The sequence below is a fragment of the Ranitomeya variabilis genome, chromosome 5 (assembly GCF_051348905.1).
Source record: "Ranitomeya variabilis isolate aRanVar5 chromosome 5, aRanVar5.hap1, whole genome shotgun sequence".
In the NCBI taxonomy this organism is placed as follows: domain Eukaryota; kingdom Metazoa; phylum Chordata; class Amphibia; order Anura; family Dendrobatidae; genus Ranitomeya; species Ranitomeya variabilis.
Genome location: NC_135236.1, coordinates 579,090,584 through 579,114,713, shown reverse-complemented (window position 1 = coordinate 579,114,713; position 24,130 = coordinate 579,090,584). Strand labels below are relative to the sequence as shown.

Below are 24,130 nucleotides of genomic sequence, written 5' to 3'. Positions count from 1 at the left end.
ACCTCCAGCATTTTCCCTGTTTGAATGGAGTGACACTACTGTTCTTTTCTAATTCTATGGGTAAGACAGAGTGTGCAGTAGACTAATGGTACCAAAGTTTGAATAGAGCGGCAGCTTTCAGGTGCAACTTCTGCTTCATTATAAAGCAGAGACATGTGACCCCTGTTGAATGGTCAAGCCCACTTATCTATCCTGATAGCTGGAAAACAACATTAATTGTTTATGTGTATTGTAGATGGTAACATGCAATGATAATCTTGCTCATTACTTACATGAGGCAGTGGCATGATTACATGCTCTAAATGACTGCACTATGGATGAACGACAATATGGATCTATTATAAAATATATGATATCAGAAGCTATTCTTCATTTTTCCTGTAATGAGTATGTCTGGGGTATGTATCTATAGGACTGTAGAACAAGTAACTTCAGAATTCCAGAACATCAACAAATCATATTATATTGAGAATCGACCAGGAGGGCTAGTCTCCTATGCCTTGAAAGCTCTGCGATTTGACATTGACTAAATTGTCTAGTTCTGTGAAGGGACAAATTAAGAAAGGTTCTCCATTTTGTGCTTTTCGACTCCATTTTCTTGTTGCTTAAAGATAAATTCTGTTATTTAATTAGGTAAAAGGTTACAGCTGCCATGAAGTACCTTTATTTTGTTGTTCACAAGCCTGTTATTCAACTAGGCTATGGTTCATAATTGGTATAAAGACCTTGAGTCTTCTGACTCGAGCCAGATAATAGATTCGGGGGTGTATCGCTATACAAGACTGAAGCACCTGTTAGTATGTGATTTTTATGCCAAGAAGATATGACCATACAGGTCCTTCTCAAAAAATTAGCATATAGTGTTAAATTTCATTATTTACCATAATGTAATGATTACAATTAAACTTTCATATATTATAGATTCATTATCCACCAACTGAAATTTGTCAGGTCTTTTATTGTTTTAATACTGATGATTTTGGCCTACAACTCCTGATAACCCAAAAAACCTGTCTCAATAAATTAGCATATTTCACCCGTCCAATCAAATAAAAGTGTTTTTTAATAACAAACAAAAAAACCATCAAATAATAATGTTCAGTTATGCACTCAATACTTTGTCGGGAATCCTTTGGCAGAAATGACTGCTTCAATGCGGCGTGGCATGGAGGCAATCAGCCTGTGACACTGCTGAGATGTTATGGAGGCCCAGGATGCTTCAATAGCGGCCTTAAGCTCATCCAGAGTGTTGGGTCTTGCGTCTCTCAACTTTCTCTTCACAATATCCCACAGATTCTCTATGGGGTTCAGGTCAGGAGAGTTGGCAGGCCAATTGAACACAGTAATACCATGGTCAGTAAACCATTTACCAGTGGTTTTGGCACTGTGAGCAGGTGCCAGGTCGTGCTGAAAAATGAAATCTTCATCTCCATAAAGCATTTCAGCCGATGGAAGCATGAAGTGCTCCAAAATCTCCTGATAGCTAGCTGCATTGACCCTGCCCTTGATGAAACACAGTGGACCAACACCAGCAGCTGACATGGCACCCCACACCATCACTGACTGTGGGTACTTGACACTGGACTTCAGGCATTTTGGCATTTCCTTCTCCCCAGTCTTCCTCCAGACTCTGGCACCTTGATTTCCGAATGACATGCAAAATTTGCTTTCATCAGAAAAAAGTACTTGGGACCACTTAGCAACAGTCCAGTGCTGCTTCTCTGTAGCCCAGGTCAGGCGCTTCTGCCGCTGTTTATGGTTCAAAAGTGGCTTTACCTGGGGAATGCGGCACCTGTAGCCCATTTCCTGCACACGCCTTTCCACACCAGACTCAGTCCACTGCTTCCTCAGGTTCCCCAAGGTCTAGAATCGGTCCTTCTCCACAATCTTTCTCAGGGTCCGGTCACCTCTTCTCGTTGTACAGCGTTTTCTGCCACATTGTTTCCTTCCAACAGACTTACCATTGAGGTGCCTTGATACAGCACTCTGGGAACAGCCTATTTGTTGAGAAATTTCTTTCTGGGTCTTACCCTCTTGCTTGAGGGTGTCAATGATGGCCTTCTTGACATCTGTCAGGTCGCTAGTCTTACCCATGATGGGGGTTTTGAGTAATGAACCAGGCAGGGAGTTTTTAAAAGCCTCAGGTATCTTTTGCATGTGTTTAGAGTTAATTAGTTGATTCAGAAGATTAGGGTAATAGGTCATTTAGAGAACCTTTTCTTGATATGCTAATTTATTGAGACAGGTTTTTTGGGTTATCAGGAGTTGTATGCCAAAATCATCAGTATTAAAACAATAAAAGACCTGACAAATTTCAGTTGGTGGATAATGAATCTATAATATATGAAAGTTTAATTGTAATCATTACATTATGGTAAATAATGAAATTTAACACTATATGCTAATTTTTTGAGAAGGACCTGTATATGTAGTTTCTGTTTTTTCTGTATTTTCATGGGTTAAGTTTTTCCTGCATTCTTATAAGTTAAGAACTGTGAGCGTGTTCTTATGCTGATTGGTTGAAGTATAATTTCTATGACTATGAAAAGTGATATACAATAAAATGGGGGCCAGAGATCTGCTCGATCCCCCATACAGAGGCACACGTCTCCGTCTGGTCATTTTCAGTTGCCGGCAACGCCCTGTAGATTAATTTGGAAATCACTGAGTCAACCGTGAAGGATCAATTTAGATCCTCCCTCAACAGTTCTTCTGCTATGTATTACCTTTAATATGCTATGAGACCATAAAGTAGATCCTAAAATTCAATAACATAAAATGATTTGAAAGCCACAGCAGTACATTTCATCCTACAAAGGTAGTACTGTGTGATCTTATATTAATATCTCCATGTCATTGTCATTTATATTGGCTTTCTCATTATTGGAATATATTGCCTCCCTGTCTTTCTGTATTTATTCAATTCACTTCTGTGATTTATGCTAAAAATGAAATACTCCAGGCTATGTGCACATAACTGAAAATTTTTCAATTGTATCTGGTCAATAAGCTTTTGTCATTTATTTGTCCACATTCTTTTAATAAAAAGTGCAACACACAATATACTTTAGGAGGGAAACAGAGTTTTGTGGTTAGCTATAAACTAGTAAGTCAACATAAATAACACTTACCCGGAGCTTCCTTCCAAATACAGTCACTTTGCCTTTTGTCTGTTCTTTCCGTAACCTCCATTCAATGGAGTTTAGTCCATTTTCCATGGGTAAAGAAATATTGCGCCTTCCAATTGTAGGTGTCACAGTGCCAGCAAGAATATGGGGTTCGCTATGGAAACTGATCCCCATGCCATTAGCATACATTACTCTTAGTGTTCCATTACTACATAACTGGTAGCTGTTCCTTACTTGATCTGGCAAAAACAGAATATTACTAAGTTAGAAAATGTTTTCAATATATAAAACCTCATCATAAACTAATATTGGTAGTACTATATGACCTGTCAATAGACCTTGCCAATAATCAACTTCGTTGATTTTGTACCTATTTACTGTATGGTAAATGACTCAATAGCTATTGCATTGGGCAGAACATCAACCTTTCTCTTGCTCTAATTGAGCTCAGGAATTAATAAACATAACTCAATCTTTACAAATGTCACTTAAATGGGTTTCCTTACACCGGACAAGCATTCTTAACTGCAAGTAGCACCTCATAAAAGCCCCCCACATAACTCCATACACATATACCTCGGTGGTCACATAAAATTGTTAACATTGATGTCCGCTCTGGCACAATAGTGAAGGCTGACGATAATGTGTTTATATAACCACGTCGACTGGGAGAGTACAATATTACAAGTATGTGCTTTTTTATTTTATCTGGGGGACTTTATGTCATGTTGGACGCTATTCACACTAGGGCGTCCGACAGACAGCGGTAATTCCACATTCGTCCACTATACGCTCAGTGGCGCCGGCTAGATTTTTATCCAGGTTGCCCAGGGTTAATCTAGCTGGTACTCGGGTTGGAGGCTGGGTCACGCCCACGGCCTTTAAATAGTATTGCTGGACTTTGGGCGTCGCCGATTATAGGTTGTGCCTCGTGCCTAGTGATTCCGGTCTGGAGTGGTGGTCTTGGAGAAGAAATATCGTATCTGGTGGTGTATTATCCTTTGTTATATTTCTCCTTCCTATATTTGTATTTGTTTTGCCCTGGGCACATTATTGTGTTTTCCTGTGTGTCTGCGGCGTGGTGCGTTTTTTAGTTTTCCCTGTCTGTGCTTTCTGTGGGGGTTGGTGTGTGGTCTATTCACTGGGTGGCGGGTGGTGGTTTCAGCATAGGGCTGAAACAGGAGTCAGGGCCAGGCCTGGTGGCCCAGACAAGCACACCATTAGTGTAAATTCTGGGAGAGGGACAGACAGGGTTTTCCCTAGTCTGAGGGATATCGCAGGGGCCCGGGTAACCAGCCTTAGCCTACCTAGTCTCCCCGTGACACTTTAGTAGTTAAATGGGTTGCTTCCTTTCAATTAATTTTCTACCCTTGCTGCAGTTTGTTATAATAACAAACCGTGCTGTACTGACCTTCCCTGAGATCACCGGTGAGTCTCCGCAGCTGCTCCCTTAACAGTGCAGCAGCCAATCAGTGAGCTCAGCATCACTACAAGTGTAAATGGAGTTGCCCCTTCAGAGCCAAACTGGAAGGGATCAATCCATTTAAGATTTTAGCAGTCCAATACATTGAATAGGTTGGGTGAATCAACCTATATGGCTACTATAATATCTTCTATGGTGGTTTCATTCATCCTTTTGCATGAATTCCAATGGCAGCCCTATAGGTTATTCCAAATATAACAGTGATAGAGGTTAGATAATAGGGGTCTGCCCACTAGGATCAATTATCTCCAGAATGGGGAGTGCTATTGTGCCCCATTTTCCCGAGCCACAAGAATACAAAGTATTAAATAAAAAACACATTAAATTAGCACTAACAGGGAGGAATAGGGAATGTGGGACCCCCTTTGTGGGAAATTATGAGGTTTCAAGCAGTTGGACCCCATCTGATCTAAGAGTGTGTAGGTCATGATTCGTTATGACCAAAATATCCCTTTAGTTGACTATGTGATAAAGTGACAGAGGAGGACAATGTTTCTTTTTTTCAGATAAATACAGTAAATGCTTTGATCATTAATTACGGTACATGCTTTGATATTGTATACTTTGTAGTTCTTAGTTTCTGCTTTAATAAAAACATTTCCAGCTATTTAATCACCTGTTTTATTATGAGAAAGAAGAAGTTGTAAGCAGGCACATACTGTATGTAATATCTTACCAAGAGTCATCTGGGTGGTGCTACAGGGATGAGGAGTCACGTTGCCCTGGCTGGTTTTATGCCGTTCTTTCTTAAGGGGCACAGCTTGCTCTGACCTCACAAGCCCCCTGGGATGATAATTAAAGTGGGTATGTTAATAGCTACAGCTCCATGACTCCTCATAACTGAAACCTAGATGACTCTTCGCAATTGGTATAGTTCAGCATGTGGGGATTTATAATCTTTTGGGTTTTTTTTTGCTGATATTGGACAGTCAATGAGGTCACTAACAATATCATGTAATCTATACAGTACAGTAAATGTCTTTTTTAAAGGTAGTAAACTAAAGTTCTAGCAGCCTCTGATACTCAAAAAAGTGCCCAGGACCATGAAAATGGATAATAAATGCATATTACAAAATAAATATTGTATTGCCTGAATATTACATAAAAAATATTTATTTTAACATTTTACAATGATCTATATATATAAGAGGCATCGTGATTACTCGCTAATCCCACCCCCTGCACAGTAGCTCCACCCCCACCACATCACCACACATAATCCAGCCCCCCACCCCATTACCATACACAATCCTGCCCCCACCACATCAACACACATAATCCCGCCCCCACACCCCATTACCACACACAATCCCGCCCCCACCACATTACCACACACAATCCGCACCACATCACCACACACAATCCCGCCCCCCACAAATCCCGCCTCCCACTACATCACCACATAATCCCGCCCCCAACACATCACTACACATAATTCCGCCCCCCCACCAAACTACCACACATAATCCCGCCCCCACCACATTACTACAGATAATCCCCCACCACATTACCACGCATAATCCAGCCCCCACCACATTACCACACATAATCCCACCCCCACCACATTACCACGCATAATCCCACCCCCCACCACATTACCACACGTAATCCTGCCCCTACCACACTACCACACATAATCCCGCCCCCACCACATCACCACACATAATCCCACCCCCCCACCCCATCACCACACATAATCCTGCCCCCCCACCCCATCACCACACACAATCCCGCCCCCCATCCCATCACCACACATAATCACGCCCACCCAACCCCATCACCACACATAATCCCGCCCCCCCACCACATCACCACACATAATCCCGCCCCACCACATCACCACACATAATCCCGCCCCCCACCACATTACTACACATAATCCCACCCCCCACCACATTACCACACATAATCCCACCCCCACCACATTACCACACATTATCCTGCCCCAACATCACCACACATAAACCCGCCCCCCACCACATCACCACACATAATCCTGCCCCCAAACACTTCACCACACATAATCCCACCCCCCTACCACATTACCACACATAATCCCACCCGCCCCCCACATTACCACACATATTCCCGCCCCCCACCACATTACCACACATAATCCCGCCCCCCACCACATTACCACACACAATCCCGACCCCCACATTACCACACATAATCCCGCCCCCCACCACATCACCACACATAATCCGACCCCCCACCACATCACCACACATAATCCCACCCCCCACCCCATTACCACACATAATCCTGCCCCCCACCACATCACCACACATAATCCCACCCCCAACACATCACCACACTATTGTTATTAACTTCATTTTAAGTTAATTTACCACCTGCATAAGCGCTATTGAATGTTATCATTATTTACTTTATTTTAATCACCAGCAGCGTTAATTAGATAGCAATGAGCGTGCCGAGCGTTAGCTAGCTGGAAACATTTAGTTAATTCACAGTTGTTAAAATAATGAAAGTTCACTTGATATTTGAAGTACCTAGACTGATCATTTCCCTAAATTCCACATGCAGAATGTTTTAATGCAAGGTTTGTCTAATCTCATCACCAGATGTATATTAAAATAATTGTTGTTTCCCTTCCTGTGAAGATAAAATAGAGAAACACAGGTGTATACTTTACGCTGGGCTTCCCCATTCCCAGTGTCGATTCCGCTGACACAATACACCTGTATTGAGAGCATCCACTTTTCATAGATTTTCTCTCCACTTTCATTTCTAAATAGAATTAAATAAAAAGGAAGAAACTGATTTTGCTCAAAGGGCTCCTTTCACAGAGCTGAGATCAGCAGAACAAAACAGATTAGTACAAGAAGATCAATTGCTTATGTTTCCTTTATTCTTAGAGATTTAGATATGTGCTCTAGGGGATAGCGTGTAGAAGCTAGCATTTGGAGAAGGGATCTACTGTGGTATTGCAAAAGTTTACAGACAATACTATCTGATAATCACCCGTTTTCACAGGTCAATATATCAGTATGAAACCTTGGATATCTTGCTGAATATCTACAGTGCCTTGTGAAAATATTAGGCTCCCTGGAACTTTTCAACCTTTTCCCACATATCATGCTTCAAACATAAAGATACCAAATGTTCATTTTTACTGAAGAATCAACAACAAGTGGAACACAATTGTGAAGTTGAACGAAATTTGTTGGTTATTTTAAATTTTTGTGGAAATTCAAAAACTGAAAAGTGGGGTGTGCAATATTATTCGGCCCCTTTACTTTTAATGCAGCAGACTCACTCCAGAAGTTCATTGTGGATCTCTGAAATGATCCAATGTTGTCCTAAATGCCTAATGATGATAAATATAATCCACCTGTGTGTAATCAAGTCTCCGTATAAATGCACCTGCTCTGTGATAGTCTCAGGGTTCTGTTTGAAGCACAGAGAGCCTCATGAAGACCAAGGAACACAACAGGCAGGTCCGTGATACTGTTGTGGAGAAATTTAAAGCCGGATTTGGATACAAAATGATTTCTAAAACTTTAAACATCCAAAGGAGCAATGTGCAAGTGATCATATTGAAATGGAAGGAGTATCATACCACTACAAATCTACCAAGACCCAGCTGTCCCTCTAAACTTTCATCTCAAACAAGGAGAAAACTGATCAGAGATGCAGCCAAGAGGCCCATGATCACTCTGGATGAACTGCAGCGATCTACAGCTGAGGTGGGACAGTCTGTCCATAGGACAACAATCAGTCATACACTGCACAAATCTGGCCTTTATGGAAGAGTGGCGAGAAGAAAGCCATTTCTCAAAGATATCCATAAAAAGTGTTGTTTAAAGTTTGCAACAAGCCACCTGGGAGAAACAAACGTGAAAGAAGGTGCTCTGGTCAGATGAAACCAAAATCGAACTTTTTGGCAACAATGCCAAACGATATGTTTAGCGTAAAGGCAACACAGCTCATCACCCTGAACTCACCATCCCCACTGTCAAACATGGTGGTGGCAGCATCATGGTTTGGGCCTGCTTTTCTGCAGCAGGGACAAGCAAGATGGTTAAAATTGATGGGAAGATGGATGGAGCCAAATACAGGACTATTCTTGAAGAAAACCTGTTGGAGTCTGCAAAAGACCTGAGACAGTGACGGAGATTTGTCTTCCAACAGGACAATGATCTCAAATATAAAGCAAAATCTACAGGGGAATGGTTCACAAATAAATGTATCCAGGTGTTAGAATGGCCAAGTCAAAGTGCAGACCTCAATCCAATCGAAAATCTGTAGAAAGAGCTGAAAACTGCTGTTCACAAACGATCTCCATCAAACCTCACTGAGCTCGAGCTGTTTGCCAAGGAAGAATGGGCAAGAATTTCAGTATCTCGATGTACAAAACTGATAGAGACAAACCCCAAGCGACTTGCAGCTGTAATTGCAGCAAAAGGTCGCACAACAAAGTATAAAGTTAAAGGGCCGAATAATATTGCACAAAATTTTCAAAAAAAATTAAAATAACCATTAAATTTCGTTCAACTTCACAATTGTGTTCCACTTGTTGTTTCTTCACCAAAAATGTTTCATTTGGTATCTTTATGTTTGAAGCATGATATGTAGGAAAAGGTTTAAAATTTCCAGAGAGCCGAATACTTTTACAAGGCACTGTAATTGTTTGTTTGAAGGTTATTTGCCAGATCTCTCCTTTTTCCTGGTGCCTTCCAAATGTTTAGGAGTAATTCACAAGTATGAGTTATACTAAATAGACCTATAATGTAGGAGAGACAAGAGGCTATGTCACGCTCACGCCCTGACTGGTGGGCGTGAGCTCGGAGGGTTTGTGGCCCCACTGTGCCACAAACCAGACTACTCTGGAAGGGGCGTGACTATGACAGCTGCCTGGGTTTTCACTGGAGCCTCTGATGGTGAGGTCATGCTTGTGCAGCAGGCAGCTGCCAGGTGCTACTCCAGGGTGGTGTCTGGCTGTGGCTGCTGATCCCACTTGGGAGACAGGAACACCAGGATTGGTGCGGGCATCAAGCAGGACTGGCAGAAGAGCACGGCTGAAACTCAGACAAGTAGGCTGGCATGGCTGAGACACAGGGCTGGCAGAGACACAGCAGAGAACACAGGGCTGGCAGAGACACGGCAGAGAACACAGGGCTGGCAGGAACACAGGACTGGCAGGGATGGCAGGAAACAGGACTGGCTAGGACGGCAGGAACACAGGACTGGAAGGCATGGCAGGAACGGCAGGACTGGCAGGAACACTGGATTGGAAGGCACGGCAGAGAACACAGGACTGGTTGATGTGGTGTATGAAGGAACAGGTAGGGACCTGTTCACACTGGAGGTGCAGGAACGGATATGAAATATGAAGGAACAGGTAGGGACCTGTTCACACAGGAGGTGCAGGAAAGGAAACAGGCAGAAAGGAATGAGGTATGAAGGAACAGGTTGGGACCTGTTCACACACGAGATGCAGGTACGGAAACAAGCCAGAAGGAAAGGAGAATGAAGGAACAGGTTGGGACCTGTTCACACAGGAAGAGAACCGCAAGGCTGCGGATAGGAATGGTAGAGCAGCAAGAGATAGTGTAGCAACAGAAGCTAAGCAGAGCGGAACCACAGGGAATGCAGAGAGGAGCTGCAGCAAGAGATTTCTGCAGAAGCTAAGCAGAGCGGAGCCACAAGGAATGTGGAGAGGAGCTGCCGCAAGGGATAACTGCAGCAGCAGAGCAGAGTAGAAAGGAGCAGAACTGCAGGAGTGTGGAGCAGAGGTAAAGCCACAAAGGTACAGAGCAGGCAGAGCCACAAGAGTGCGGAGTGTTAGCAGACTGAGAACACGAGGAAAGACACAGCAGGGAAGGAAGCCACAGACAAGGAGACTGAGATAAGACTAAGTTCAGACAAGGAAAAGGACAAGACAAGAAACAAGGCCAAAGACACAGGGACAAGGATATTCTGCCTCCTGGAGGACGGACAACAACACCAAGGCAATAGCACAGAGAAAAGCCTCCAGAGAGGGAGTAACACAGAGCAAGGCCTGGCAAACTCAGCAGCTAAACACAAACTGAGCTAACACATTACACAGGCCCAGTCCACTGGGTGGAACTGCACTAAATACTGGAGGCCTCCTGGCAATTGGTCAGGAACAGATTAGACAGATGCACCTGATTCCTATAAGATCCAGAGAGTTCAGGCACCGGCTCCCTATGCACACAGCCAGGAAGCATGCAGAGAGCAGAGACACAGAATATGCAGCTGGCATGAAACAGAAACCACATCATGGCCTGGAGCAGTGGGTAAGATAGTGTTAGAGATAGGAGGCCATGCCGTGATGCCAGCAGAGTTGTTACAGGCTAGAACACGACTTCTAGTTGGTTTGATGGTGCTAGTGAACGGAACCAATGATCCCATAAATAGTGAAGTCTGTAATCACTGCACTCACAAATGAAGGAGTTTGCTTCAAGTGAATAGTTTATTAAGATGTGATGAGCGACAGGCAATATAACAGTTCGGCCACAGTATGGCCTTGATCACAATGTCGTTGTAAAAGATTAAAAAAAAATATAATACATATTATATACAGTGAATCTTTGCGCATAATATATTTACATATTTACATAAAATCGAAAACATGTCAGGGTGAAGGAAGTTATTTCCTAACATTCAAGGATAAGTCCACACTTACAATAGGTACAAAGACATTGAAATAGTGGCTAAGCAAAAGGTTGTCAAGGCATATGGATAACATTTATATATCATATTGAGATGGAGTGTGAAAAAGTAAGGAAAAAGTAAATGAAGAACAAACATACCCTTTTGTGGATGCGTTAACAGGTCATACTTGTACACCCCTTTGGTCAAATGATGTATGTGGGTAAGTATTTCCTGTTAGGGATGATAAGATGCAAAGAACATCTCTCATAATGACAGTTCTAAGACTGATAGCAAGAGATCTTGGATACTGTGAGAAAATAGGTGCCAAAAGTGTCAGAGAGATGTTCCAGATTACCAATAATAGGGTCATTTCTAGTAGATGTATGGTTAGTCATAATCTCAAAAAGGTATGCAATATTGTTATGGTGACTATGGATCATGGATGGGAAGGGATAATGATTATGGAGTAAGACAGTAAAGGAGTGTAAGATTATATGAAATAGAGTAAATAAAGTAATAGGAAGAGCCATATTTACCACATTAGATGAAGTGTAGCCTGGGGGCTGCAGTAATGCCAGAGATATGCATAAACACTGATGCTGCTCTAGGGGGAAAGTTTACACAGATAAGGGCGTTTGTTATCCAAAAATGGTTATTTATCTTGAGGAGTGGAGGGCTTACTTCCGTGGTTAGTGGTGTCGTAGTCACAGACACATCTGTGTCTAAGGGTCATTGGCTGCAAAAGCCAATGTTGGTGGCTAAGTGGAAAGGCTGGCACTTCCGTGCCTGAGTGGGGAGAAGCTGTGGGAGCCAATTCCTGCCACTGTATAAAGCGCTGGCCGGTCAGGTGACCGGAAGTGACGTACACCACCGGCGCAAGCACAGTGAGAATAAAATTCCTCCTGACAATGCGTACCTTCTATGTGGGATGTTTGTGTTGCCATGGTGATGCAAGAGAAATAAAACCCGCGGATGTACCGTGATGTTAATGCAGACAAGGGGGCAGTGTATATGGAATGACCAGATCATAATACTGTATATTGAATGACCAGATCGCAATGCTGCAGTGTGTAGTGATATGAAACATAGACCATGCAATGTAAATTAACAAAATTAATAAGGATAAATTAGAAGCATTTTTTATAACATGGATCATTATATAAATATATGAATAAATAAATAAAAAGATGAGTAAAATACTGGTAATGCAAAATAAACCCATACAAAATAAATCAAAAGTAATCGAGATGAATCCTTTTTTTTTTTTTTAATTCGTTTATTAACAACAAAATAAGTAATGTTACAAACATTTTGCAGCCAAGATTGTTGAATATAATACGTGGTACATATAGACTGTGAATTATTATTAAGCATAAATAAAATACAACTGTCGTCTATAACCAACGTTATATTGTGATTATTAAAGCTGTTGGACCGATTGTAACATATGAATTATATAAATGGAAAAACTCAAGAAAACCAAGAGTCCAAACTGTAGAAAAAAAATGTTAAAAAATTATACTTATAAAATAGCGGGAAGGGGGTGGGGGAATTTATGAATCTTACCATCCTAATATAATAAGGGCTAAGACTACGTGTGCAATGAGTCAATTGATCTAGGAAAAAAGACCAAAATTTTGTTACGTTAGCCAATCAATCTCCCGATTGAGATCTTTTGGGTGAAGTGCATTCAAGGTTTAAATCCAGTATGTGTCACGCTGTTTCAACAATTGGATGTGGTTACTGCACCTACGAGGTCTAGGGACCTTTTCTATGACCTGAAATCTGAGTTGAGCTACATTATGCTTTGCTTCCTTAAAGTGTGCCAGTAAGGGTAGCAATACCTTTTCACACCTAATAGTCGATTTATGGAAATGTGATCTCTAATTGTTAGGACTGGCGGAACGCACCAAATATAAATAAGAGGCGATATAAGATAAGTTCGCAGTCCGGGGTCCACCGTGCAGAGAAGACACCTGCTGCTCAGTAATGGCGGACTATATGGTGGTATTAACACAGGTTAGCTTCACCCGGTATGAAGGAAGAGAACCCTGTTACGTCACAGGGCTGCTATACAGCACAGAGAGCGCAACAAGGAGTCACAGAACTCTGACCCTGAGTTTTGGTGCAGATTCCTTCGAGACCTCTTGCTCTCGACACCGCTAGTGTCAGGAGTAAACTAAACTTAAAATAGATTTAGCGCACTGGGGGCACGCAGGGCCGCACTGGTTAACGCTGCTGATAGGCGTTATAGATTTTGTGCCTGGTGATGGATGGCACTAACTGGCGCTAGACAGCTCCAACATTCATGAGCATTCATCAACACTAGGGATGTGTATGATTCGGAGCTTTCACCAGAACAGGCATACATCCACACACACACAATAAATTATTTATACTAGCCGAGCGGCCATGCAAACCTTTTATATCTGTAGCTCTCCAGGACCTTCCTTGTGATCCAATAGGAGAACACTACAGGACCTGAGCATGTGACCCCCGACCTCGAATGAGAGGTCGACCTGTGGGCATGCTCAGTTGGGGAAAAGCAGAACTTAGTCCCTGGAAGGTCTGCTCGCCACTGATCAGTGCTGGCTACAAGGGCTGAGCCTGGAAAAGCAGCAGTAACCAAGCATACAGTATCAGCTTGAGCCAGATGCTGGGATCGACATCTCTGCTGAGCAGGTTTCACTGTGGCTGGAGGAGAATGGGAGACCACAGTGGACATGGTTCAAGATTAACCCTGTGCAGCGGCATTTACTCAACACCTAACACTAATAGCCTGGGTTGTTTTGCCCACATATAGCAAGCCACACAGACATTTGATGATATAAATGAAAAAATTTGATTCGCAGGTGTAATAGTCCCTAATGGGATAAGATTTACAGGTTTACGGATGTACCACCTCATTCCCCTTAATTATGTTTGAACAGCTCATGCAGTTCAAACACGGGAATGTAATTGTCCTTTTATGTCCAGTGAGGGTCCTTGTTAATGTTGATTTACACGATCCAACGTCGGCCCTGACCACCTTGTCTCTGATGTTTTTTGGACGTCTAGTGCACATTGGTGGGTTTCTAAAAATCTGGATGTTCGGATAGGCTTTATTAAGAAGGGGCCAGTGTCTCGGGATCAGGTTGTGAACCCTGTGCATGGATGGGTGGTGTTTATGGACAAACGTCAGTCTTCGAGTTTTGTGTGTTGTAGTTGTGGTAGCATTGACATCACTAATTGCTTTAATGGATTCCGCTTCAAGGAGTTGTTTTTTCAACATTTTTTTTCTACAGTTTGGACTCCTACTTTATTTCATTTGGTTTATTTTCTATTATCATTTATTATTTATTTGATTATGGTTATTTATCTGATTTATGTTACAAAAGATTCATCTCTATTAATTTTGATTAATTTTGATTTATTTTGGATTTATTTTGTATGGGTTTATTTTGCATTATTTTACTCATCTATTTATTTATTAATATATTGATCCATTCAAAAATGCTTCTAATTTATCCTCATTCATTTTGTTATTTTACATTGCATTGTCTGTTTCATATCACTACACACTGCAGCATTGCGATCTGGTCATTCAATACACAGTATTGCGATCTGGTCATTTCGTATACACTGCCCCCTTGTCTGCCTTAACATCACGCTACATCCGCGGGTTTTATTTCTCTTGCGTCACCATGGCAACACAAACATCCCACATAGAAGGTACGCATGGTCAGGACGAATTTCTTCCTCACTGCGCATGCGCTGATGGTGTACGTCACTTCTGGTCACCTGACCGGCCAGTACTTTATACAGCGGCGGAAGTCAGCTCCCACAGCCTCCTCCCGCTCAGGCATGTATGAACCAGCCTTCCCACTTAGCCACCAACGTCGACTTGTGCGGCCACTGACCCTTATACTCAGATGTGTCTGTGACTACGACACCACTACCCACGGATTGAAGCCCTCCACTTCTTAAGATAAGTAACCATTTTTGCATAACAAACGCCCTTATCTGTGTAAACACTCCCCCTACAGCAGCATCAGCGTTTATGCATATCTCTGGCATTACTGCAGCCCCCAGGGCACACTTCATGTAATGTGGTAAATATGGCTCTTCCTATTACTTTATTTACTCTATTTCATATAATCTTACTCTCCTTTACTATCTTACTCTATAATCATTATCCCTTCCCATCCATGATCCATAGTCACCATAACAATATTGCATACCTTTTTGAGATTATAACTAACATCTATTATAACTAATGCATCTACTAGAAATGACCCTACTATTGGTAATCTGGAGCATCTCTCTAACACTTATGACACCTATTTTCTCACAGTATCCAATATCTCTTGCCATGAATCTTAGAACTGTCATTATGAGAGATGTCATTGCATCTTATCATCCCTAACAGGACATACTTACCCACATATCATTTGCCCAAAGGAGTGTACAAGTACGACCTGTTGACACATCCACAAAAGGGTATGCTTGTTCTTCATTTAATTTTTCCTTTTCCACTCTCCATCTCAATATTATATATAAATATTATCCTTATGCCTTGACAACCTTTTGCTTAGCCTCTATTTTAATGTCTATGTACCTATTATACGTGAGGACTTATCCTTGGATATTAGGAAATAACTTCCTTCACCCAGACATGTTTTCGATGTTATGTAAATATGTAAATATATTATGTGTAAGGATTTACTGTATATAATGTGTATTATATGTATATACTAGCTGTACTACCCGGCTTCGCCCGGGTTAATGACTGCTGTTAGCAAAATAGAATGTGTTAACAAAAATTTATTCTGCACACAAAAACCACAAAACAAATAGATAGAAATGTAATTATTAAAAGGCAAAAACTAAGCAAATAGAAGCATTTCACAACATATATTAGCTTTGTTATACTGAGAATGTCTTTGTTGCCTATATTAACCAATCAGAGCTCAGGTTAATTAACTGTAGCAAAATAGAAGCTGAGCTGTGATTGGTTGCTATTGGCAGCCTGATAAATCCCCAGCCAACAGGAAGCCCTCCCCCCTGGCAGTATATATTAGCTCACACATACACATAATAGACAGGTCATGTGACTGACAGCTGCCGTATTTCCTATATGGTACATTTGTTGCTCTTGTAGTTTGCTTATTAATCAGATTTTTATTTTTGAAGGACAATACCAGACTTGTGTGTGTTTTAGGGCGAGTTTTATGTGTCAAGTTGTGTGTGTTGAGTTGCGTGTGGCGACATGCATGTAGCGACTTTTGTGAGATGAGTTTTGTGTGGCGACATGCGTGTAGCAACATTTTGTGTGTTGAGTTGCATGTGACAGGTTAGTGTAGCAAGTTGTGTGCAGCAAGATTTGTGCATGGCGAGTTTTGCGCGTGGCGAGTTTTATGTGTGGTGCATTTTGAGTATGTGCAAGTTTTGTGTGAGGCAACTTTTGCATGTGGTGCAACTTTTGTACATGTGGCAATTTTTCTGTGTGTGCAAGTTTTGCATGAGGTGAGTTTTCCATGAGGTGAGTTTTGCACGTGTGGCGAGTTTTGCGTGAGCCTAGTTTTGCATATGGCGAGTTTTGCATGTAGCGAGTTTTGAGTGGTGACTTTTGTGTTTCGACTTTTATGTGGCGAGGTTGGTGTGTGTGTGTGGTGAAATGTGTGCTGAGGGTGGTATATGTGTTCAAGCACGTGGTAGTGTGTGGCGCATTTTGTGTTTGTGTTCATATCCCCGTGTGTGGTGAGTATCCCATGTCGGGGCCCCACCTTAGCAACTGTACGGTATATACTCTTTGTCGCCATCGCTCTCATTCTTTAAGTCCTCATTGTTCACATCTGGCAGCTGTCAATTTTCCTCCAACACTTTTCCCTTCACTTTTTCCCCATTATGTAGATAGGAGCAAAATTGTTTGGTGAATTGGAACGCGCGGGGTTAAAATTTCACCTCACAACATAGCCTATGACGCTCTCGGGGTCCAGACGTGTGACTGTGCAAAATTTTGTGGCTGTAGCTGCGACGGTACAGATGCCAATCCCGGACATACACACATACATACATACACACATTCAGCTTTATATATTAGATATACCTGTATGTAATCTCCTGTATATAGTATATACCTGTGTGTCATCTCACCTATATATAGTATATATCTGTGTGTCATCTCCTGTATATAGTATATACCTGTATGTCATCTCCTCCTATACATAGCATATACCTGTGTCATCTCCTCCTGTATATACTATATACCTGTAGGTAATCTGCTCCTGTATATAGTATATACCTGTGTGTCATCTCCTCCTGTATATAGTATATACCTGTATGTCATCTCCTCCTGTATGTAGTATGTACCTGTATGTCATCTCCTCCTCTATATAGTATATACCTGTGTGTCATCTCTCCTGTATATAGTATATATCTGTGTGTCATCTCCTCCTGTATATAGTATATACCTGTGTGTCATCTCCCCTGTAAATAGTATATACCTGTGTGTCATCTCCTGTATATAGTATATAGCTGTATGCCATCTCCTCCTGTATTAGCCCTCGTTCACACGTTATTTGGTCAGTATTTTTACCTCAGTATTTGTAAGCTAAAATGGCAGCCTGATAAATCCCCAGCCAACAGTAAGCCCACCCCCTGGCAGTATATATTAGCTCACACATACACATAATAGACTGGTCATGTGACTGACAGCTGCCGGATTCCTATATGGTACATTTGTTGCTCTTGTAGTTTGTCTGCTTATTAATCAGATTTTTATTTTTGAAGGATACCAGACTTGTGTGTGTTTTAGGGCGAGTTTCGTGTGTCAAGTTGTGTGTGTTGAGTTGCGTGTGGCGACATGCATGTAGGGACTTTTGTGAGATGAGTTTTGTGTGGCGACATGCGTGTAGCAACTTTTTGTGTGTCGAGTTGCATGTGACAGGTTAGTGTAGCAAGTTGTGTGCAGCAAGTTTTGCGCATGGCGAGTTTTGCGCGTGGCGAGTTTTATGTGTGGTGCCTTTTGAGTATGTGCAAGTTTTGTGTGAGGCAACTTTTGCATGTGTTGCAACTTTTGTGCATGTGGCAATTTTTCTGCGTGTGGCAATTTTTCTGCGTGTGCAAGTTTTGCGTGTGGCGAGTTTTGCACGTGTGGCGAGTTTTGCATGTGGAGAGTTTTGCGCGTGGCGAGTTTTGAGCGGCGACTTTTGTGTTTCTACTTTTATGTGGCGAGGTTGGTGTATGTGTGGTGAAATGTGCACTGAGGGTGGTATATGTGTTCGAGCACGTGGTAGTGTGTGGCGCATTTTGTGTGTGTGTTCATATCCCCGTGGTGGTGTGATTATCCCATGTTGGGGCCCCACCTTAGCAACTGTACAGTATATACTCTTTGGTGCCATCGCTGTCATTCTTTAAGTCCCCCTTGTTCACATCTGGCAGCTGTTAATTTGCCTCCAACACTTTTCCTTTCATTTTTTCCCCATTATGTAGATAGGGGCAAAATTGTTTGGTGACTTGGAAAGCGCGGGGTTAAAATTTCACCTCACAATATAGCTTTGACGCTCTCAGGGTCCAGACGTGTGACTGTGCAAAATTTTGTGCCTGTAGCTGCGACGCCTCCAACACTTTTCCTTTCACTTTTTCCCCATTATGTAGATAGGGGCAAAATTGTTTGGTGAATTGGAAAGCGCGGGGTTAAAATTTCACCTCACAACATAGCCTATGACGCTCTCGGGGTCCAGACGTGTGACTGTGCAAAATTTTGTGGCTGTAGCTGCTACGGTTCAGATGCCAATCCCGGACATACATACATACATACATACATACACACACACACACATTCAGCTTTATATATTAGATTTTTGTCATCTTTTACAGCGACATTGTGATCAAGGCCATAAGGTGGAGGAACTGTTATATTGCCTGTCGCTCATCACCTCTTAATAAACTATTCACTTGAAGCAAACTCCTTCATTTGTATGAGTGCAGTGATTACAGACCACTATTTATGGGATCATTGGTTCCGTTCACTAGCACCATCAAACCAACTAGAAGTTCTGTGCTAGCCTCTCATCTCTCCTGCAGCTAATTTTCATTTTGGTTTTAAGCACTGACCGAATTAATGTCAGCCCAAACATATGCATATGACGATACCACATGTTCAACCATTCTGTCAAGGATAAGAACAGGAACAGATTTTCTCCACGTGCCCAGTAAAGACATTAAGACAAGAGACTGGGAAAAGGAAAAGAAAAAACTCATCTTCTATTGTGCAACTCTAGGGGAATATCATAGACGAGGAAAAATACCTCAAGGCCTACGCAGCCATCTACGTCCTACTTTATTCTCTGATAACGACAAGTATTGTGCCACATTCCAAAAAATCCTCAACAAATTATCCTATTGACAATAGAATACCTTCAGGAAGCCATTAAGGAAACAGAAGACAGGATCACAGCGATTGAAACCCAACTTACATCAACTTTGAGCAGTGGCACAATAACACCACTAAAAAGCTCCAGCAACTGTCCAGGGTTGAAGAGCGGCATTGGAAGAAAACACATTCTCAAGACGACTTCACTGCATTCAAACAGGCAACACTCGCTTTTAAATCTACTCTCACCTCTGCTAAACAGGCCTACTTCACAACCCTCCTATGTTCCCTATCCTACAACCCCAAACAGTTATTCAAAACCTTTAACTCAGATGTACCTCTCTGGCCCAGACGTCACCACTCTGCTGTCCAGAATCCCAGAGTGTCTATCAGCCTTATCTGCCTTCTTCTCCTCATGCTTCCTCAAACTCAATGTGGACAAATCTGAACTCATCATCTTTCCTCCATCTCATAGAGCTTCCATACCTGACCTATCTATCGCAATTAAAGACTTCACACTTTTCCCCCCATACCAGAAGTCCGCTGCCTCGGAGTAACCCTTGACTCTTCCCTGTCCTTCAAACCGCACATCCAAGGTCTTTCCACCTCCTGTCGCCTCCAGCTCAAAAATATCCCCAGAATCCGTCCTTTCCTCAACCCTCAATCTACTAGAATGCTTGTGCGTGCCCTCATCATCTCCCGCCTTGACTACTGCAACATCCTTTTCTGTGGCCTCCCTGCTAACACCCTTGCATCTCTCCAGTCCATCCTTAACTCTGCTGCCTGACTAATTCATCGCTCTCCTCGCTACACCTCCGCTTCCCCCCTCTGCAAATCTCTTCACTGGCTCCCATTCCCTCAGCGCATCCAGTTCAAATTACTAATACTGACCTACAAAGCCATCCATAACCTGTCTCCTCCATATATCTCTGAACTAATCTCCCGATATCTTCCCTCACATCTCTCCTCCACACTTATCTGCTCCTCACCCAACCGCCTCCAAGACATCTCCAGAATATCCCCCATCCTCTGGAATTCTTTGCCCCAGCACGTCTGACTATCAACCACATTTGGATCCTTCAGACGGAACCTGAAAACCCACCTCTTCAGGAAAACCTACAGCCTGCACTGACCCTGCTTCCGCCTCACCACTACCAAAGCTACCGCCTCACCAACACCGGAGCTCCTACAACCCTCAACCTATTGTCTCCATCCCCACCATCCTGTAGAATGTAAGCCTGCAAGGGCAGGGTCATCACTCATCACCCCTCTGTATCAGTCTGTAATTGTTAGTTTGCTCACTGTAAGTGATATCTGTGATTTGTATGTAACCCCTTCTCATGTACAGCACCACGGAATCAATGGTGCTATATAAATAAATATTAATAATAATAATAATTCACCACATTAAAGAAAAAGGTGGACTCGATCCTATCTACACACCAAAAAACCCTAGAGGAAAGAAAACACATCAAATTCCAGAGAGACACAGAAGACTATCTAAACAACAGAGTCTACAGATGGGAGGACCCTATCCCCTGATGACAGCGCTTGAGATTTCGTCAATCAGCAGGAGGAAATTATCCCTCAGGGGGCTCCTCTCTGGCTGGGGGTTTCTCCCCAGGTTCCGGCAGCGAAACTGGTGGTGCTCAAACTATAAGACCATTTTATTAAGGCCAAACGCACGCCAACAAGGAGGTCAAGGAAGGAGAGATGCGGATCGCCAAATGATTCTCCGATCACAGGTAAGAGTCCAAACTTAGCAGTTAATATATCTTGCTATTCTCTTTCTCCCACTGAATTAAATATCCTAAATATGGGCCTTTCTTTCTATCCTACACTTAGATGGGATTCTTTCCAACTAGAAAATGATCTCCATCATTTCTACCGGAGCATTAGACTTAAAGTACATTTTGAGAACAATACTCACCCTAACATCAATACACTAGGCACAGTACCAGACTGGGACGGGGGTCCCAAGATTACCATTGACACCCTGGGCTTAAGAAATCCCAGTAATTTCATGCCACCCACAACCAACCACGCGTTTGAGACTTTCATCGATCTACTTGACAGAGATATTAAACAAACTATTCATGGTCAACCTCTCAGCTTCCTCCCCATTCGCCACAAATTGAATCCTTCAGAGAAAGAAGCCCTTGATTCACTTAAAGACAATAAGAACATTGTTATAAAACCAGGAGACAAGGGGGAGCCATCGTGGTCATGAATAGGAGTTACTATGTCGCCGAGATCAGGAGACAACTCTCCAAAACAACTACATACAAAAAAGTTGAGGTGGATCCCACTAACTCCATACGCAACAAAATCAATACAGTCTTGTATAAATATCTTGAACTTAGAACCATTGATACAGAAACAAAGACATACCTACTAAACCACCATCCCGTAACACCTATACTATACATCCTTCCTAAAATACATAAAAATCTCCACAATCCAATAGTAGCATCCACTGACTCCATTCTCAACCCCCTATCTATCTTTCTTGAAAAATTACTTACACCATATACCCATTCACCAAAATCATTTATTTTAGATACAGGCTGTAGCGGGGTCTACCAAGCTGGGGTAACTCTTACAGTACCACCCCGCATTTCAGGAGGTCCACTTTGCTTTGGCTGGAGTCTGAATGAAGGACGTTGGCAGGAATTCCTTGATTACATGAGAGCATATAAAAGCTGACTGCTTTTCCAGGTATTTCCAGTCTCACAAACACTTTATTCACCGGACACAAAATATATCACACAGATACAGAGGGCAGGCCACTTGAAAAGCAGCAGGCCAGACATACATTACAATAGGCGCAGGTGGCCGGAGCCTGCCGATATTTACTGTGCGAATTACAAAGGTGGGGGGAGGACAGAGGGGGGATATCTTGTCCCCTCTGCCCAGGGGCGCAGCCTGTGGGCTGATGCATCTCACATGGAACCTATTATTCATACATATAACTGCACAACATATTCTGGGTGCTGAGTGGTTCCGTAACACGTAACACAGGCAATTTCCTGAACAAGATACATGGCATTAAGAATATTCCACCTGAAGGCATTCTATGCACCTTAGACATAAACAGTTTCTACACATCCATTGTCCACGACAAAGGAATCGAAGCAGTATATCTCACTCTACAGGTAGCAAACATTGACCAAGAAGGGGAAGGTGTGGAAACCACAAAATACGACCACATGATCCAAAATTTAATTGAAAAAATTTTATTAGAACAGAATTGGGACTACATAGGGAACGTGTGCAAATTCATGCAAAAAGTGCAATCATGCAAGAAAAGACGCCATGACCTGGACTTACCACACTAGAAATATATATGTGGCAGCATGTTCTGCTTAAAAGTGATGTTGTAGTCTACGAGGTTACAAAAAATTACAAAGCAGAGATTATACTGTATCACTGTAGCCTGCACCTGGGCAACACACCTTAATATAAATGAGTATAACAATAATACCACAATTGTGCTCTAGCATTCAATTGAGCAGGCTTTACATCATAAGGGGAAGCCTGTATCAAGCATCATTGAGGTCAGTGTCCCACAGGCATTACATTATGGCCAGTGATGCTATACATATATCAACTTCTATCCTGTCTGGAACAACACAACATGACAATGTTTACCTCAGAGACAGCAACACCATGTGTGGGCGTCCAGATCAGCGCGTCACCCGACACGCATTTCGGAGTCCTACTCCTTCGTCAGGGGATATGTGAGTGAGCAAAGACACTAAATTAAAATAGCCGCTAGACCGGATGTGGCGATGACGCATACCGGAAGTGACGCATGCGCAGCCATGACAACCCGGGATGCCAAAAGGCGTTGGTGTCAAGCGGTGGGAGGCGACCTAGCCAGTCACCGCCCCCAACATAGATAGACACCGAAAGTCATCAGGTGTACCGGGGCAGGAGGGACCTCCTATCAGCAGACCAACAGTTGTCTATGGAGCACGTCTTCCTCTGGACACGCTACATAGACAACATTCTTTTGGTCGGGCAGGTTGACAGGCTGTCGCTTGAGGAATTTGTTGCGAGTCTGAACAACAATGGATTTAACATATTCCTGACCGCAACTATTGATAGGGATAAAGTTGAGTTTTTGGATGTGACATTGACTAGGGATGAGGAAGGTAGTGTTTAGACCACCATCTTTAGAAAACCCACATCCACAAACATTTTGCTTCACTCGTCCTCCTCCCATCCAGCTTATATGGTACGGTCAGTGCCTATTGGCCAGTTTTTGCACCTTCGGCGCATATGCTCAACAGATGGAGAATTTGAAACACAAGCAAGAGATATTAAAAATCGCTTTAGTGCACGGGGATATAGTAATCATATGATTAAACGAGCATATCTCCGTACAAAACACAGCAATAGAAATTCTCTACTATATAGGATGGGGAGTGAGGGACAGAGAGCAGATGAAGTTAGATTTATCACTAATTTCAACTCACGATGTGAGCAGGTTCAATTTGCCTTAGAGAAATCCTGGCC

General features: G+C 42.5%; 1 protein-coding gene across 7 annotated transcripts in view; it reads right to left on the bottom strand.

The window, feature by feature from the left end:
- The window catches only part of LOC143776520 (teneurin-2-like), a 3,926,626-nt gene that overhangs the window by 432,854 nt on the left and 3,469,642 nt on the right, over nucleotides 1-24,130 (bottom strand). For all 7 annotated transcript variants that reach the window (XM_077265978.1, XM_077265979.1, XM_077265980.1 and 4 more), the window contains one exon: nucleotides 3,132-3,367. In XM_077265978.1, coding sequence (XP_077122093.1) covers nucleotides 3,132-3,367 — 236 coding nt within the window. The remainder of the gene's footprint in view (nucleotides 1-3,131; nucleotides 3,368-24,130) is intronic.